Genomic DNA, 17,459 nt, shown 5'->3' on the forward strand with positions numbered 1-17,459 from the left:
TGACGATGCCTTCTTCTCTCGCGATCGAAAATTTTCGTCCTTCCTTTTGTACACATGTCTGTTTTTCTGGAATCTGCCACCACACTGTCCTTAGTCTCTCTCGTCTAGTATGCAATTGCTATTCTTTGCACACTTGCGAGGTTCAGTAGCGCGTTTTACAACAGAGGGCGTCTAGTATAATCGAGGGTATTACAACAATTCAAAGAGTAAAAGACACAAGGACCGGGCTTCAGTGTTCGACAGTTTGCATGATCCTCGCGGCGAGTTTGCCAAACTGTCTGCCGGCCAGAGTCCGTTGACGGTACAACAGAACCGACAACCCTGCTAGGGCAAAGAACAAATTGCACAACTGTTTTTTCCGGGCGGCAGGAAATCGTGATCAGTTCGAGTAATGCACAAACAGAGAGAGAGAGAGAGAGAGAGAGAGAGAGAGAGAGAGAGGGGAAAAAAAAAGAAGAACTTGCGACAAATTCGAAATAGTCTGATTGTTCTTGTTTGATCACTCTTGGACATGCTTCCCAATACAACCCTTGATCGGTTTGATGATCGAGATCGAGACTGCGTCGTTTGTCGGCGTTGAGAGCTTGTTCGAGTTCAAGTTCGATCAAAGGGTCGTTGGTCGAAACGACGACCGGGTCGGAATCTTCGTCCGACGAGACAGTAGGTTCTGTAGGTTCGTAGTGGTAAAACTTGGACGGTGCGTGCTCGTTGTTTGGGGAAACAGCAGCACTCGTGTCGTTGCCGAGTGTCTGGTGAGATGCGTGAGGATGATGCTGTTGATCTGGATCGACGATGCTCGAGGGAGTACATTCGAGCGATCTGCGATTCCCCCACACTCGACACACTGGAGTGTTCATCTGGACAGACGAGAGAGAACGAGGTCAGGGTCCAAGACTCGACGAGAGAGAGGGTGAACAGAAAGAGGGTCGTACTTGTTCAGCAGGACAAGGCGTGCATTGAGATCGAGCACGACACACGAAGGGAGCGTCTCCGAGGGTGACGAGCGGAGTTGACCTCGGGGACAAGGAACCGAGTGGAGCGAGACGTCCAGTCGTTGCCGACACGGTATTCGCGAGCAGCCCGAACACTAACGCCCATACAACCACGAAGGCGATCCGTGTCTCCATGCTCCACCAGGTCACGAGGCAGAAGTCGAAGGAGAGAACAGGCAAGACGTCGCGATCGACGGCTTGTTTCATCATCCAACTTGGACCCACTCACTCGCGATGGATTCGGAAGGTACGGTCTTCGATCTCTGTGTCAAAGAGCGACAGCTGACCTAGTTATCTCTCCTTGAACAGCCCTGCGGGTTCTGGCCGAGTACCGCGCCCAATCCGACACGAAACTGCTCAAGTGCGTTATTCCCTCTCCGCTCTGACCCGCTCGGTATTGGGATTGACCACGTGCAGTGCACAGAAAGTCGATCAAGGACTTTTATGCCCTCCTGAACCCGGCACTTTCTCCTGAACAACTGTACTTCCTCTCTCTCCTCTCTCCCTCTCTCTTGCTCTCTTCTGACCGAATCCTCCACTCTGATAGAGAAGCGAGTCACACGACGCTACAAATTACACTAGATCAGCTCGAGTACTACCTCTCGAAACCTACCCGAATCCGATCTGCGACCGTCGTCGAGATTGAACAGTACCGTGCCCAACAACTCGAAATCGATCAACACTCGCTCGAGACTCGAACCCGGATCGAACAATTGTCCAACGAACTCGTACAGGCGAAACGTGAACGCAGTCGCCGGATCGAGTATGACGCGCAAACGAAAATCATTACCAAGTTGCCAGATCGAGCCAAGGGCACAGAGTCCGTTTCTCCCCCTCCAATCCTCGTTCTATCTCTGAAGGAACGGAAACCTGACTGGTCGAAACTCTACAGGAGTCAGACGAAACTCGAAGCCGACATTCAACTGTTGAAACAGGAAGAACAAACGTATTCGGAAACGTGGTCAACTCGCAAACTCGCGTTCGACTCGATTGTCGAATCCCTCGAATCGATGCAAGAAGCGATTCGCGATGAAAAGGCGGAACAGGAACGCAGGCGAGCGTTGGACGATGCTGAAGAGGAGGAAGGAACGAACGCGCCAGAGACGGCAACCTCGAACCCGTCAAACCTGACTGCGCTCGATCCCAACGCGACACCGTTTGTACCGAACACCACCTCTGGCACGGCTTCTCCGGATACGGCCCAAGACGAGGAGATGCAGGATCTCGTCGAACCCGAAAATGTTCAAGCGTCTCTACCGGGCAAGGAAGAAGGCGAAGAGAGTGTCGAGGAAGGCGAGATGGATACAAGATCATGAACGCAGTGCATTTCTCGAGTCTCTCCCATTGTTGTAGTCACCTTTTCCACCTGTTGTATCGAGATAATATTCATCGCAATTTCTTCCATTTCCGACGAGAGATACCGCAGCTTACTTTCCTCCACTGCTCATTTGAGATGCTTGCAAAAAAGAGGGAGCCCAAGAAGAATGATACGTGTCTGACCCTTTTACTTTTCCTTGTAGAACTGTTCTGCAACCTTGATGGCCTCGTCAACCTTGTCCGTCTCGGTACCGAAACCTTGGGCACCATCGTCCTTTCCTCCACCCTAAGATGATACAGAATCACCGAACAACACAAGGTGGTCAGCTCTCCAACCTCGAGAAATTGGGAAAAAAGACCGATCCGACCGCATTTACCTTGCCTCCAATAACCTCGCACACTTTGTTGAACCACACCTTGGCGTTGAACCCGTCCTTGACAATCTCGGGTTTCGGTACAAAGTTCAAATGCGCGACTTTGCCGTCCACCGGAGACACCGAGAACAGGTACACCGCTTTCGACAGTGCCTTGGCGGCAGTGATACCCGCTTGCATAATCTTAATGCCAACAACATCTTGGTAATCAGTCTCTTCACTCCGATTGACTCGCAAGAGTGGTTTTTTTTAGTCTCACCTTGGGGTTTCCTTTCGCGACTTCGAGTTGCGTAACAAACACATTCGCGTCCGAGTGTTCCTTGAAGTACGACTGGACTTGTTCAGTCACTTGCTTCGATTGTTCCTTCTCGAGCACCTTGGCCGCGTCGATCAATGCCTTGCGTTCCTTTGAAACCGATTGCTTGAGCCGGTCTTTGCGCACAACCGAGATATCGGCAGGGTTCAACTCCTATCAACACAAATTTTTGTACCTCTTTCGTCAGAATGATTTTTCACTAGAAGGAGAGAGTGACCGGGGGTTGGGAAAGGGTCTGAACTGACCACTTCAAAGCTCTTGATCGCCTTCTCCTTCTCGACTCCTTCGAGCTTGATGATCTGGTTCCACTTGGCTTCGATCTCGTTCGCGGCATGGGACGCTTGACGCGCTTCTTCACCCGTAATGGCAATGATGCGGCGAATACCCTTGGCGATACCCGATTCCTCGACAATGACAAACTCTTTGATGTCTCCAGTCTTGGCGACGTGACTGCGCAACTCGAAAAATCATTTAGATTTTTCTGCTCCTTCTCAGCCGAGAAAGAGAGAGAGAGATAAAGAGGACTAACGTTCCACCGCAGAATTCAACCGAAGTCGACCTCCATTTCGGGTTCTCGAGATCTTGGGTAATCTCGTCGAGACTGAACTCGAGGGTGACGACCCGAACGGGATCCGGGTAACTCTCTCCAAACACGGCCCTCAACCCAGGAATCTGTTGTGCCGTCTTGAGGTCGAGCTCCTTCGAGTAGACCTTGACGTTGCGTTCGATCCATTCGTTCGACTGGTTCTCGATCTTTTCGAGGTCGGCAGTCGAGATCGGGGATTTGTGCGAGAAATCGAATCGAAGCTTGGTCGGCGCAACCAACGAACCTTTTTGGTCAATGTGGTCGCCGAGGACTTCGCGCAAACAGTAGTTGAGGATGTGGGTTCCAGTGTGGTTGTTGCGAAGGGGCCAACGACGAAGCTGAATGTGAAGGGAAATCAAATTCACATTCAGTCTCGAGCCGGAGAGCAGCGACTGAAGAAGGAATAGCATTCACCTCGTCGTAACCGGAAACCACCTGGTCTCCAACCTTCAATTCACCCTCAGTCAAGTGTCCAATGTGCAACACGTAACCGTTGAAGACCTGAACCTCGTCGACGACAAAGTCCGACTTGCCATCGATCACGATGCGACCCGTGTCGTACTCTTGTCCTCCCGACTCTGCGTAAAAGTTGGTCTTGTCGAGGATGATACCGAACGAAGTCGAAGGTTCAATCTCGCTCGTCGAATCGTAGAACTTGGAAGCTTGGTAGATCGCCTTGATCTGAGAGTCGACGTTTCCAGTGCCTAGACACGAGTTGCCCAATCTCCGTCAGCGGCGTAAAAGGGAGAGCAAGAGCGAGTGAGCGAGAGGACTGACCGAACTTGAGCGAGTCGTCAGTCTTGGGAACTTGGTCGTTCGCCTCGAGCGCAGCAATGTCGTGCACGTCGAGCCTGACGGTTTGTCCGTCTCCCTTCTTTCCGGCACCTTTACTCGCCTCTTTACTCTTCTCCTGAGCCTCGTCAAACTCTTGCTGGTTGATCGTCAACCCGGCTTCCTCGGCCATGAGCATCGTCAAGTCGACCGGGAACCCGTACGTGTCGTACAACCTCCACACTTCGGCACCCGAGAGGCTCGTCGAGTTGGAGCTCTTGGCCGACGCGACGTACTGTTCGAACAACTTTTCTCCTCGATCGAGCGTGCGCGAGAACGACTCTTCCTCTTCGTCGAGGATCTCTTTCAAATCTTCGTACTTGTTGGTGATCTCGGGGAAGAAGTGACCCTGGAACGCGGTGATCAGTGCGCGTCAGGGAAAGCAGAGAACGCGAAAGTGGATTACCATCTGGTCGATCAGAGTCGGCACGAGGCTCGAGAAGAAGGATCCAATCGGAACTCCAAACTTTTTCCGGACGTAACGGGCACCTCGTCGCAAGACTCGCCTGAGGACGTAACCTCGTCCGACGTTGCTCGGAACTCCACCATCGCAGATGGCGAACGTCAAAGTGCGGACGTGATCGGCGACGACTCGGTACGCCGTGTCGATACCGTCGACATCATCTTTGCCGAGTTTGCCCGTGTACGCACGAGCGTTGGTGAGCTGTTGGATCTTGTCAAACAGCGGCAGGAAGACATCCGTGTCGTAGTTGGAACGCTTGTCTTGCAGGACCGACACGAGACGCTCGAATCCCATTCCCGTGTCGACGTGTTGCGAAGGGAGCGTGCGCAGGGACGAATCGGCTTCGCGGTTGTACTGGATGAACACGACGTTCCACACCTGCGTCGTCGCGGTTCGAGGTGGATCAGTATCGACTTGCGAACGCCAAGCATGAGGGTCTTACCTCGAGAACATCGGGATCGTCCATGTTGACGAGGTGAGCGGCGTTCCTGCCGCCAATCCTGTCGTAGTGGATCTCGGTACAGGGTCCGCACGGTCCGGTCGCACCCATCTCCCAGAAGTTGTCCTTGGCATTTCCCGGAATGATGTGGTCTTCGGCAACTCCGAGCTTCATCCAGAACTCTTTCGTCTCGAGGTCGGCGGGCAAGCCAAAGCCGCCTTCAAAGTACGAGACGTAGAGGCGGTCTTTCGGCAGACCGTACACCTTGGTCAGGAGGTTCCACGCCATCTCGGTCGCTTCGAGCTGGGGGGCGACAAGCCTCGATTTAGCACGTGTGCGTGGTAGTAAAGGCATGAGGGGAGTAACTCACCTTGAAGTAGTCGCCAAAGGACCAGTTGCCGAGCATCTCGAAGAAGGTGTGGTGGTAAGTGTCTTTGCCGACATCGTCAAGATCTGCGCGTCGGTTCGACCACGAGTCAGTTTGGACGACTCGAGGGTAGTCGATAGAGGAGGTGGTGTACCGTTGTGCTTGCCGCCGGCTCGGATGCACTTCTGCGAGTTGGACGCGCGTTTGAGTTTGGCAAACGACGACGAAGGGTCGACCGTGCCGAGGAAGATGCTCTTGTACTGGTTCATACTGTGGGGATACGCGCAGGTCAGCAAAGGGGTGGGATTGGAACGAAGGAGCTTGGGGATTTACCCGGCATTGGCAAAGAGCAGGGTCGGGTCCTCGTACGGGATCGTCGACGACGAGGGCACGAACGTGTGCTGGTTGTCACGGTTGAAGTAGTCGAGGAAGGTCTGGCGGACCTTGGTCGCGGGCCAGTCGCCCCATTGCGATGAAGTCGCACTCGAAGTCGTCGCAGTCATTCTCGAGCCGAACAAGTGGAGAGCGGGCAAGGTGCGGTGCGAGACGGGTCGACTGTACACGCTCGACCAGGCTGTTCGAACGGGGCGAACAGCAAACGTGGTGAAACGGGTTGATCAAGAACGAATATCCCGATAGCTAATACTTTTACAATGCCAAAGGGGAACTCTATTCCCGGATTACAGTAATTCGCGTCCGTTTAAAATATGCCCGGAACCCGGCGCGTCCGCTCTCATCCATTTCGCTCCCACTTTCTCACCTCGCTGGTCGAGATCTGTCGCCTTCACGTCTACGAGACGCGTGTCATCAGCTGAATGCGACCATTACTGTGGTTCGTGCTGCCCGCACTCGCGAGTTCGTCATCACTCGACAAACCGCGCACCGGATTCCTTCAGGACGTGCTCTCGTCATCGAAAGCGGCAGACCAGCAATACTGCAAGGTGTGTAGAATCCCGCGAAATGTTGACCAACCCCTCGCCTTGCTGGCTCTGCTGACGAATCCCCGTACTTGCTGACAGCCGACCGGACAAATCCAAGACGCATGCTGTGACTTTGAAACGATCGAATCGGTCAACCGTGACCTGTTTGATAGACTACACGGCCTCGTCGCAACACCGTACTTTCGGTATCACAAAGTGAGAGACCCTCTATACTCGTGGTGGCGCCACAAAGGAACCGATGCTCAACTTTTCAACCCTCGGCTCCTCTGTTTGCAGGTAGATTTGTACAAAGAATGTCCGTTCTGGCAAGAGGAAGGAAGCTGCATGAACCGCGCTTGCGGAGTCGAGACCACTGAAGAGGTAAGCTTGCTCCGAGCCATCTAGCCGACACAGCTTCAACTTGACCGATCTTACTCTTATGTCCAGGATCATCTGCCTGAAGCATGGCGGTCCTATACTCTCGGGAAACTGAATCAACCAAACGATTCGAGAGCCGTAAGCTTCGACCTCTTCTCCTTTTGGTGCAGCTTGCTCAGCTCATTCGCGTCCTCCAACCCAGGCTTCTCCCGCAGGATGCACCGAAATCAAAGACAGCGAATTCTGCGTACTCGAAGACGAGCTCGATTCGGAAGGCGTGTACGTCGACCTGATTGCGAACCCAGAACGCTTCACCGGGTACGCCGGAGCGAGTTCGACCCGAGTGTGGAAAGCGATCTACGAGGAGAATTGTTTCACCCCCGTCCCGTTCATTGATCCATCTCGATCCACTTTCGAGTTGGGTGGTACCGGGTTCGCGCCCGTGTCTTCGTCCCCCTTTGGACTCGGTGCGGCGTCGTCGAATAACGGTCCGGCTGGGTTTGGTCTCAGTCAGGGATCTTGGGGAGAGAGCGAGAAACGGCTGGTCCAGAGTCTCGCCGGACCTCGAGATGCAGGAGAAGAAGTTTGCCTCGAGAAGCGTGTGTTTTATCGAGTCATTTCTGGTGAGCACAATTCCCGACTTTACGCATACGTGCAGTTTGATCTGACAATATCTTGACCTACTGACAGGTCTACATGCCTCGATCTCGGTGCATATCTGTGACGACTATCTCGACCAAAACACTGGAGAATGGGTATGCCTCCTCTCTAGCCCCGACTCTCGCTTCTTCCGGTTTGTACCAGATCGCTGACTGCTGCTTGACTTGATCAGGCCCCAAATTTGGATTGTTTCATTACTCGAATCGGTCAACATCCGGAACGACTCGAAAATATGTACTTTACCTACGTCCTCCTCCTGCGAGCCCTGTCAACCTCTGGCGAAACCCTGATCGAGACACTGCAAGAGACGACGACCGGCGGCGACGAAGCTCTGGCGACCCTGAACGATTTGAAAGGGTTGGTCCAACTCGCAAACGGGTGTGGCAGTACGTTTGACGAAACGAGCATGTTTGTCGGACATGAAGCACAAGTGAGACCATGACCCATTTATCCTCGACATGCGTTTTGTCCCGTTTTTGCTCACGCTTTTCATTCCTTTTTTCTGAAAAAGATCCTCAAAACCGAATTCAAGGAACATTTCCGCAATGTTTCGAGGATCATGGATTGTGTCGGATGTGACAAGTGTCGATTGTGGGGCAAGATGCAAATCACCGGTCTCGGCACTGCCCTCAAACTACTCTTCTCGGAACCTCGAACTCTCAACTCGTTCGATTCCAAGACAAAGGAGACGACGCAGGGACGGGTCGTGCTCAGTCGGAGCGAGGTGGTTGCGTTTGTCAACACTCTGCACAGGCTCAGTGAGAGTCTCGCGGCGGTCGACAAGTTTAGAGAATTGTGGTGGGCACGGAATCGACCCGAATCCAAATCGGAACCAGCTCACGACAGACGACCACCGATTCAAGACTCGTCTGCCGTCACTTCCATTACGCAAGAACCCGACGAAGACCAAGTGTTGCCTCGAGTGTCGGAAGATACTCTCACCGCGATGAACTTTTCGACTTTGCCTCTCACCTGCGCGAAAGCGATCTGGACCAAACTGATCGATTGGTGCGAGTTTGCCAAGAGTCACATTTCGAGTGAACCATCAATGGTCAAGATCAGGACTCGAGGTGGAGAACTGTGAGACCGGAATGGAGCGATTTCCTGTACCACTACTCTTTTGTCAACCTCTTAGAAGGGTTCTTCCTCTCCTTTTTTTGTACGCTGCATAATTGCATTGTTTCGTTCTTTTCGTTATTATGGTATGAATTGGTACAACGGGCTGGTGGGTACAGAAACTACTAGTTCCGCCCGGAAGACCTAGGGTATAAAAGGTCACCATCTATGCCATCTTGCCTCCAAGCAGGCGCCGACCACGATCCCAACAACGTGCTCCCATTCGAGTTCTCAGTGAGGGAAAGAGGTGGACGCTTGATCGAGTGGTAGAATGCGAAAAGAAAATTCGCAGGTCTAATTCTGTATAGGTTTATACGATGAAAGATCTAAAGTCACGCAAATGTAAAGTCAGCTTGACGCCCAGAGATGATCACAGAAAGCGAAACAACTCACTCCCCACATCCGCAAGCGTCTTTGATATTGGGATCTGGAGCGAAGAAATCCCAACGATAAGGTCAATCCCTTGTTCCGCCAACCACGGTCTCTGGGAACAAGAGAAATGGGTGATGCCAAGACTCACTCTTGAACACGAACCGTGCCTGCAAAGCGTCCTCTTGCCAATCCATCTCACTACCAATGATCGAGAACAAGGCTTTCGAATCAATCACGACTCGCACTCCATCCTGTTCGACCACTTCGTCAAACTTGTCGGGTTTGTCGACATAGTCGAGGTGGTACGACATGCCGGCGCAACCTTTGTTGCGTACTCCAACCCGAATCAGTTTCGGTTCGGGCGAATCGAGCAAGGCTCGGATCCTCGTCACGGCCGTCGGGGTCTGTCAATCGCGTGTGAAACATCATGGATTAGATCACATACACAAGAAAAAAGGTGCGTGGAACCAGGGCGAGTGGCCTTACGAGGGAGACTGCAGCCTTGCGGGCACGGATGACTCGTTTAGGTTTCGCCGCGGTTGACGGCGATGGAGGCGCGACGGCGACCGGTGGGGGCATCCTTGCAAGGGTTTGATCGAGTATCGGCGCGCGTCTCGGAGTCGAGTACGATGTGAACAGTCGGGAAGTGGAGGGAATCGGAGACATGATGATGGAGCGAGAACTGTGGCGAGCGGCGAGCGAACAGCACGCGGGGCAGCGCTCGAGTGCGCGCGATGCGAGACGCAACTGGGATACCGGGCGAGCAAAGGACATGGGTGTCGGATGGCGAGGTAGACGAGAGTATGTGAGTGGATGATCAAGCGTGGCCACCCAAACCCAAATCGGACTTCGGGTTTGCCGCCGCCGCGCCTCATTCCCAGCGAATCAGATCGCGCTGATTACTCCTCGGAATTGATCTCGCTTTCTCTCAGTCTCTCCTAAATCTTTACTGCCTAATTCTGGTCATCGTATGATCGTATGTGTTACAAAACAGCACCAACACTGGCTTAGTCATCGAAATCGAATTGGTTCTCGAGTAGACTATGAGAAAGGGAGGACATGGTCAGATCGCACTCTTTCGCTGCGAGTATAGGAGGGAGCATCACTCACTAGTTGGCAGCAAGCTCTTCGTTCCTGTCGCAAGCCAAGAACGCCGTGATCGCCATCTGGCGGTCAAAGCCCATCGCGACCAACCTCTCGATCGACTCTTTCTCCTGCTCGGTCACCTGCACATACTGACTGCCGTCCTCGCCAATCATCGGACCACCTTCTTCTCCCTCACCTCCAAACATGGCTTCCATGTCCTCGTCCGATGCGCCCTCGGCACCTTCTTGCAAGAACTGTACAAACTCGCTCTGGTTGCGCTCGATCAGCGTCAACAGTTCCGGGTTCGAAGCACCGAGCTGTTGCAAGAACGGTTGCAACAGTGCCGGATTCTGTTGCACGAGCGTGCGCAGTTGGGCAAAGATCGGAGTCGACCTCAACGCGGCGAGTTCGCTCGAAGGGGCGGCAGCCGCAGCCGACTCGGTACCCGTCGCAGCGGCAGCACCACCCGCTGGTCTGGAGTTGGCAGCAGCAGCGGCTTCGAACAGGTTCCGGGGCGCATTGCCAGCTGTGAGGAGTTTGCGAGTGCGCGCATTCGTCAGAGTAACGCACACACGTGCCGAGATGAAGCAATGAATTCAACTTACCTGGAGCAGGAGTAGCGGCGAGAGGAGCGGCGTTGCCAGAAGCAGGAGAAGGAGTGCCGGGCGGGTTGGCAGCCGAAGGAGGAGCTGGTTCAGGCGCAGTTTCCGGGATGCCCTGTTGACGGAGCTATCAGTTGCGATTCTTTCGCTGTTACGACCCACGAAATGGCTCAAACGTACCGTCATGAGGTACTCGACGGCACGATGAGGGTTGTTGAAGCTCGCTCGCAGGGCGCGCATGACCTGTTCCCGAGGGAAACCCATCGAGACCATCTCGTTGATGCTCGTTTCGAGCGCCGAACCGGCCAAGAACGAGCTCGACGAGTCGTTCGAGTCGTTCGCAGTGGTCGACGCAGCGAACGTGTTGGCAGGAGCCGGCGTTTCAGCTTCTACGGTCGAAGGAGCTTGAGCGGCGGGAGCGGGTCCAGGAGCGTTCGGTGCCACGGGCGCTTGTGTCGGTTGCGCAGGAGTAGCGGGAGGAGCAGGAGCAGCGGCAGGCGTAGGTGCAGGGGCGGGAGCAGCTTTCGGCTTGGTCACCATGACGACGCAGAACTGGACGAGAATGGAGAGTGGTCAACTAGGCGTAACTGCAAGATCATCACTGGACAGCGCCAGAAGACTCACGTCCTTCTCCTTGAATTGGCAGTCTGCAACAGTCTTTTCATCCTTCAAGATGAGGCCTGCAACGAGGAAATGGTCAAGATGATGTAGCTGCCTCGACGGGGGCAAACAATGACGAACCAGAGTGGATGATCTTTTGCGTCGATACGGCGAAGCCCTGCTCAGCCTCAATCTTCTTCTTGAGGTCGGCAACCTGTGCAGTGTCGTGGTCAGACCTGATCTCGAATTATGATGAGGGTTTGGTTCGAGATGGCTCACAGTCTCGGTAAGTTCGGCCTCGATGTAGAACTGCTTTTGCTGCAGTGTCTTGAAGGTGATTCGAACCATGGCTGTCTGGGTGGAGATGAGGCGCGAAGTGGAGTGGAGGGGAATCGATCTCCGACGCGCGAGACGTCGAGAGGCGTCGCAAGCAGTTTCTTTCTCCTCTCTGCCTCTCATTGTGACTCACAAGCGATACTCGAACAAGCGTCTATGGATAGGAGGTGCATTGTGGGCTCGATTGCCCGAAATGCATTCGAGAATAGTGTTTGACTTTATGTGGCGGTACTTGTACGTTCAGTCACATCCAGCAGACATGAGCAACTGGCCGCGTGGCCCAATGGCAAGGCGTCTGACTACGACTTGTTCTTCGGAACAGTGTCTATCAGGAGATCGTGGGTTCGAGCCCCATCGTGGTCAATTAACTTTTGCCTTCCCTGACCTGGGAGACTTGGCAAGCAGACTTTTTGCTACCATGCAATCCCTCTCGTGCCATTGCAGGCTTGTGCAGCTGTCGTCCCGAAGCGACGAAGATGTGACAGACTTGACGCGTTTGCGAGAAGCCGGATAGCTTTCTTCTGTATCCGTCTGCACGACCGGCAGGCACAACCCAGAAGAAGGACTTTGCGCGCAGAAACGGCAAATTGTCGCTTTGGAGCGAACAAATGCCAAAAAAAAATTATGATCCGTAGATCAAACCTTCTGACTGCATGTGTCATCCTTGTGCAGGGGCCATGCTAATCTTCTCTGTATCGTTCCAATTTTAATGTATGGCACCACCCGAAGGTGGGCCTAATTTTCAACGATGCTAACGTAGTGCAATGTACACTGCCAGCTTTACTCTTTGCGCTGATTTGGGGTAGACATTGATTTGCTCAGATGGGTGTGTTTTTCTTGTTGCAAACACTGATTGTGACCAAATATTAGACTTCAAGTAGTTTGTGCAACGGAGAAAGCAAGCCGTAGTCAGCGACAAGGGAAACAAAGACAAACGCTTCGATCGCATAATTCGAATTCCGAGCGCGGGTCAAGTTTCCCTCTTGATAATTATTCTTTCAAGTGACACACGGCTGGTTCACTGTGCGGGAATTCAGACAGTGATTGTAGAAATGGCTACAGAGAAATGTTGCTGGCTGCTAGTTCAACTCGGTGCTACCTTCTTCGGCCCGCTTCTCGGCGTTCCCTCTCCTACGCTTCTTGATGGTGAAATTGCCCGTGAACGCGTCCCGCAACCGTTTCACCTTCTTGTCCCCTAGCCCCGGCAAGTTGGACAAGGTACTCGCGGGGGCGGTGACGATTTTTTCGAACGAGCCGAGGTTGCTGACGAGGGTCGTCACGTCCGTCTTGTTGACGCCGCGTACGCACGTCAACGCACTGGTCAGGTGGGCCATGTACGAGTCGTCGACGCGCTCTCGAATGAGGTCGGGAGGTTTGCGTTCAAACTGCTTGTAGGTCTCGAGGTACCGCCCGACCTCTTGAGCTCTGTGATTTCGAGACATGGACACAGGAGGACGACGAGATCGCGATGGAGAGAGTGAGTGAGAATGCAAGAGAGAAGGGGAGGGAGATCGAGAGACTCACGACCATGCGACGAGGAGGGTGAAATGGTTGACGATGCAGATCTTGGTCAGTTCGCGCATGGCAGCCGTGTGATTGTCGGCATCGCACTGGACGAGGATGATGCGCAGCGAGTACGCCTGACCGAGATCGGCAATGCGGGTGTGAACATATTCTGGATGGAGGAGATGGTAGCGAATCCTGTCGGGCGCAAAGACGCGAGGGTGAGATCAGGTGCGTGGAAGAACGACTCGCAGACGTACGACAGGAAGAGGACGCCGGTCGTGGCGCCGACTTGGTAGTCGCACTTGACGTCGCCCCACTCCCACGGGACCGAGCGAATGCTCTGAATGACGGGGTTTCCTTTCTATCGCAGACGAGCGGCCGAGACAGTCAGATACGCTCTTCAACGGGAGTAAGCTACCAGGGGAGAGTTTGAAGCTCACTTGGCAGACGTTGACCAGGATCGAGTTCTGGGTTGCGCGGCGAACGATCCCTCCAGGCGCGGCGACCGAGACAGGTCCCGTTGTGGATGGCGCTCGGCCTGCAGGAGCAGCGCCAGGGATGACTACCCTCGCGGATCCGGCACTTGGTTGAACTGGGGTGGTGCTCGCGGGATACTTGCCTCGCGCGACGGTGGACGCGTTCGCAGCTGGGGTCGGGCGTGGTCGTGTACTCGCAAATGCATCACTCGCAGCGCTGCCGTTCGCCGACGAGGTCGTGCCCGAAGGTCCAGGGCTGGCGCTCATCGGGTGTGTGATGAGACAGAACTCGACAGAGGAAATGACTTCATGACATGCATCGCCTCGCTCGTGTCTCCGCTCTAGGAAAGTACAACGTCTGCTCTGTCCTCTCTCCTCCCACCCTCGCTCGTCTGGGTGCATCTCCACAAGCCATTCGATTCCCGAGGCGCTCGATCAGGCTCGCCAGCGCGCTCTCGTCTTTGCTCGCTCGCAGTGTGTCCACCACGATGGCTGCAGCACCAACTCACCTCTTCCAACCCCTCGCGGACCCCTCTCCGACAAACGACAATGGCGCCGCCATCTCACAGCTCTTCCGCGACGGAGGGCCCGGCACGACCGTGTTGCTCGTCCCCCGCGCCGTGTACCCGCTCTACACCGCGATCGATTTCAGTCACCCTTCGACTCACCTCGCGACCGAAGGATACCCGACCTTCGAATCGGGTAACCAGGCCATCCTCGAGACTCGAGGCGAGAAGGAAGCCGGCGCCGTCAAGATGTTTCAACTCGCGCGCACGTCCCTCAAGCGCGTCCACCTGCGCGGCTGTCGCGGGTGGGGACCGACTCCTCCCACCGATGACCACGAGAAGGAACGTCTCCGTCACCAGGGCAACCTGGGCTGGCTCGAAGGCGGAGGCGCCCTCGTGTGGATGGGAGGTCCCGAAGCGTACGAGTCGACCGTCGAAGGCTGTCGCATCGAAGATCCTCGCGGATGGACCGGAGTGAGCCCCCTTTTTCTACCTGTGCACGATCCTTCTTCTGATGTCCATCCATCTCGCTTGTGCGCGCGCTCGAAAAGCTCCACTTGGTCGATTACGCTCAGAGGTGTCAGGTGCTCGACAACATCGTCGGCCCCTGTGGTCAGCAAGGTCAGTCCCTTGCTCACTTCGAGCGCGATTGCACTCGACTGATTTGCTGCTCGTCCCCGACCTCAGCACCTGGTCCGTGGGCCGACGGACTCAGCATTGCCGGCAAGGACAGTCTCGTCGTACGGCTCTCCTGCTTCAATCCTGTTTGAGTCCTCCCTTGACCCCCTCTCGAACTTCTCTGGTACCAGGCTGGCAACACGGTCATCGACGCGACCGATGTGAGCACCGTCTCATTGCCCATTATTCCGGTTGCTCGCATGCTGACAAAGTCATCATCTAGGGTGCCATTGTTCTCTTCTGCGCTCCCGGATCGGTCGTGACGCGAAACACGATCATCGCACGGGAGCGCAATTTGCTCGGCGCGATCAACATGTGCGCCCGGACCCCTCACCCGCTGGTCAGGGTACCCTCAAACTGACCAAAGTTTCTCTCGACGATCGCAGGGTCGATGACTTTCCATTCGACCGCAACTTTGAAGGCACTAAAGTCATTGGCAACTCGATCAAGACCGAGGGCGCCTTTATCCGACTCGCAATCGGGTTAGCCGCTGTCGCGAATCCTTCAATCTAAGGCAACGTACTGATTCACCAGTGTCATCATGTAGATGTGGGCCTACGTGCTGGTCTCCTTGGGGTCCCGGACATACTCTCGTGGGTTTTCCTCGTCCTCTTGTCCAGGAACAAATAAGAGTCTTGAGAATTGCCCCTTGACTCGCAGAACTATGGTGGAGCCGTTCTCGACAACTACCTCGGCCCTGGTCAGTTTGGATACGGCATCGCCTTGTCCGGAGCTCGACAGTTCAAAGTGCACGGCAACCGAGTCATGTCGGACACGCGATTCGCCGGTTCGACTCACCGGTTCTACCCGGCGACGGTCAACGCGCCTCCGACCGCGTTCCTACGTCAGTGGTGTGACCGTGGCCGCGTGCAAGGGTGTGACTACCAAGACGATTTCGTCGAGGGCGAAGTCCAGTGGTTGATCGGGATCGAACCCGAAGTCGGTGACAAGCTCGAGTACGAAGCAGGTCAAGTCCGCATGGACGTTCATGGTCACAGTCGAGCGGGAGAAGGCGGTCTGGCATTGAAGGGTGGCAGGTGGGAGGTCACTGAACAGGGCGAGCTCATCCTGAGACGAGTCGATCAGGGTCAACAGCTCGACCGGTTCGGAATGGGTCAGTACGGACGAGGTACGGTCATGTGGACGAGTGGTGGAGGCACTCCCGTGCGAGACCCGATCCTCGAATTCCGCAAGGACGGCGCGCTCACCTTGCGAGCAGACCGCGGTAACGGTGAAACGCTGTGGGACCCTGTCTCGTACCTGTCAGACTTCTTGCCGGCACCTCCTCCCGTACCCGAGCCGTCAGAGCCGACTCCTCCCGAAACTTGGATCTCGCGAGCGAAACTGATCTTGCAGGCCAAGAAACCGTACCTGCAAGTCAAGAACCATCAAGGGAATCTCTTGTTCTCGTCGAGCTACGATTGGACGAACCAGGACAATTGGGGAATGATCGCGGGACAATGGCTTGCGATCGCGCCTGCCGAGATCAGGGGGTACGAAGAACCGGGATCCGAGCACGGCCATCAAGCTCCTGCAGGAGGTGGTCCTTCTCCTCCCCAAGTACCCGCTCGACCCGAACAGCAGCATGACGAACACCACCATGGTGGCAGTGGAGGCCGCTTTGGTCGATTCGTCAAAGACGTTTCGGCTTCGTTGCAAGAACGCGGAATCGACATGCCTGCGTTTGTGCAGCAATCGTTCCCAAACTACACTTCACCTCACAACGATCAGCACGAACATCCTGATCAACCTGGAGGTCCTCCTCCTATCCCACCTCGTCCTGGATCTCGTCCTCGATCCGCTGCGACGTTCTTGTACTTGTCTCCCGACACCTGTCAACTCATCTTGCACTCTTCTCCGGCGGGACCAACTCGTCCCGACCCCGAACACACGCACTGGAAGGTTCCGGCAGAACCGGTCAACCCGGTCCCGAAAGACGCTTGGTTGTCGTTCCAAGGCGACGGCAACGTCGTCATGTACGCAGGAGGAGGCGTTCCGTGGGCGAGCATGACGAATGGAGATCGATGTGCCGATCGACTCGTACTCAAAGCGAATGGAGAGGAAGGAGGTCCTGCGTTCGAGTTGCGCGCAAAGGACGGTTCGATCGTCTTTACTTCGCAACAGCAGTAAAATAGCGTTTTGTTCTCCTAGTGTTGGTCCCCGTCTTCTCGAATATCCGTAACCTCATTCACATTCATCTTGAAGCATCTTGAAGCATTTCGTAAATTCTGTACAAAGTCATTTCTGGTTTCAAAACCCTTTCGGCATTTTTCGAGATTGGGCAGTTCTGATTATCGGCCAAGTCAATATTGACTTCTGCCAAAAGAAGAGCTCTCATGAAAGGTCCTCTCATTTGTGCGACTCGTGTCTTGAATGGGAAGTGGTGCTGTAGGGTATTGCAATAGAAGAGAATGTACACCCCGTAAACGCAGAGAGCGCCAACGGAGGGTGGTGTATGAGTGTAGAGGTAGGTTTGGACAGAAGGTAGGGGAAAGAAAGAGGGCAGAGTGGGTCAGATGGTGGGAGAACTGTAGAGAG

General features: G+C 54.6%; 8 protein-coding genes across 8 annotated transcripts; 3 read left to right on the forward strand and 5 right to left on the reverse strand.

The window, feature by feature from the left end:
* Positions 1-229: 229 nt before the first annotated feature.
* On the reverse strand, positions 230-1,127 carry JCM15063_001879 (uncharacterized protein; the record flags this gene model as incomplete). The annotated part of the gene is made up of 3 exons (XM_076679131.1): positions 230-349; positions 465-857; positions 933-1,127. 3 exons carry the CDS (start codon positions 1,125-1,127, stop codon positions 230-232), a joined length of 708 nt encoding a protein of 235 aa, XP_076533655.1.
* A 99-nt stretch (positions 1,128-1,226) lies between these two features.
* JCM15063_001880 (THO complex subunit 7 family protein) lies at positions 1,227-2,308 on the forward strand (the record flags this gene model as incomplete). Its single annotated transcript, XM_076679132.1, has 5 exons — positions 1,227-1,239; positions 1,302-1,353; positions 1,417-1,473; positions 1,540-1,812; positions 1,885-2,308. The coding sequence occupies 5 exons, from the start codon at positions 1,227-1,229 to the stop codon at positions 2,306-2,308; spliced, it is 819 nt and encodes a 272-aa protein (XP_076533656.1).
* A 188-nt stretch (positions 2,309-2,496) lies between these two features.
* Positions 2,497-6,188, reverse strand: ALA1 (alanine--tRNA ligase; the record flags this gene model as incomplete). Its single annotated transcript, XM_076679133.1, has 12 exons — positions 2,497-2,595; positions 2,687-2,866; positions 2,943-3,152; positions 3,245-3,449; positions 3,529-3,923; positions 4,000-4,289; positions 4,363-4,765; positions 4,823-5,257; positions 5,322-5,621; positions 5,689-5,771; positions 5,840-5,955; positions 6,019-6,188. The coding sequence occupies 12 exons, from the start codon at positions 6,186-6,188 to the stop codon at positions 2,497-2,499; spliced, it is 2,886 nt and encodes a 961-aa protein (XP_076533657.1).
* A 312-nt stretch (positions 6,189-6,500) lies between these two features.
* Positions 6,501-8,727, forward strand: ERO1 (ER oxidoreductin; the record flags this gene model as incomplete). Its single annotated transcript, XM_076679134.1, has 8 exons — positions 6,501-6,626; positions 6,705-6,821; positions 6,903-6,986; positions 7,053-7,121; positions 7,186-7,606; positions 7,674-7,738; positions 7,816-8,073; positions 8,155-8,727. The coding sequence occupies 8 exons, from the start codon at positions 6,501-6,503 to the stop codon at positions 8,725-8,727; spliced, it is 1,713 nt and encodes a 570-aa protein (XP_076533658.1).
* Positions 8,728-9,069: 342 nt separating this feature from the next.
* ISA1 (Fe-binding Fe/S cluster assembly protein ISA1) lies at positions 9,070-9,905 on the reverse strand (the record flags this gene model as incomplete). Its single annotated transcript, XM_076679135.1, has 4 exons — positions 9,070-9,085; positions 9,153-9,186; positions 9,280-9,535; positions 9,618-9,905. The coding sequence occupies 4 exons, from the start codon at positions 9,903-9,905 to the stop codon at positions 9,070-9,072; spliced, it is 594 nt and encodes a 197-aa protein (XP_076533659.1).
* Positions 9,906-10,138: 233 nt separating this feature from the next.
* On the reverse strand, positions 10,139-11,767 carry RAD23 (Rad23p; the record flags this gene model as incomplete). The annotated part of the gene is made up of 7 exons (XM_076679136.1): positions 10,139-10,172; positions 10,242-10,743; positions 10,823-10,934; positions 11,000-11,371; positions 11,444-11,499; positions 11,561-11,633; positions 11,699-11,767. The coding sequence occupies 7 exons, from the start codon at positions 11,765-11,767 to the stop codon at positions 10,139-10,141; spliced, it is 1,218 nt and encodes a 405-aa protein (XP_076533660.1).
* A 1,067-nt stretch (positions 11,768-12,834) lies between these two features.
* On the reverse strand, positions 12,835-14,004 carry RAD10 (DNA repair protein RAD10; the record flags this gene model as incomplete). The annotated part of the gene is made up of 4 exons (XM_076679137.1): positions 12,835-13,180; positions 13,280-13,456; positions 13,519-13,622; positions 13,702-14,004. The coding sequence occupies 4 exons, from the start codon at positions 14,002-14,004 to the stop codon at positions 12,835-12,837; spliced, it is 930 nt and encodes a 309-aa protein (XP_076533661.1).
* A 221-nt stretch (positions 14,005-14,225) lies between these two features.
* On the forward strand, positions 14,226-17,051 carry JCM15063_001886 (uncharacterized protein; the record flags this gene model as incomplete). Its single annotated transcript, XM_076679138.1, has 8 exons — positions 14,226-14,717; positions 14,795-14,864; positions 14,931-14,983; positions 15,053-15,082; positions 15,145-15,236; positions 15,308-15,403; positions 15,469-15,514; positions 15,582-17,051. The coding sequence occupies 8 exons, from the start codon at positions 14,226-14,228 to the stop codon at positions 17,049-17,051; spliced, it is 2,349 nt and encodes a 782-aa protein (XP_076533662.1).
* Positions 17,052-17,459: the final 408 nt, after the last annotated feature.

This window comes from Sporobolomyces koalae (genome assembly GCF_050403365.1).
Source record: "Sporobolomyces koalae JCM15063 DNA, S_koalae_JCM15063T_v1_ctg20, whole genome shotgun sequence".
Lineage (NCBI taxonomy): Eukaryota > Fungi > Basidiomycota > Microbotryomycetes > Sporidiobolales > Sporidiobolaceae > Sporobolomyces > Sporobolomyces koalae.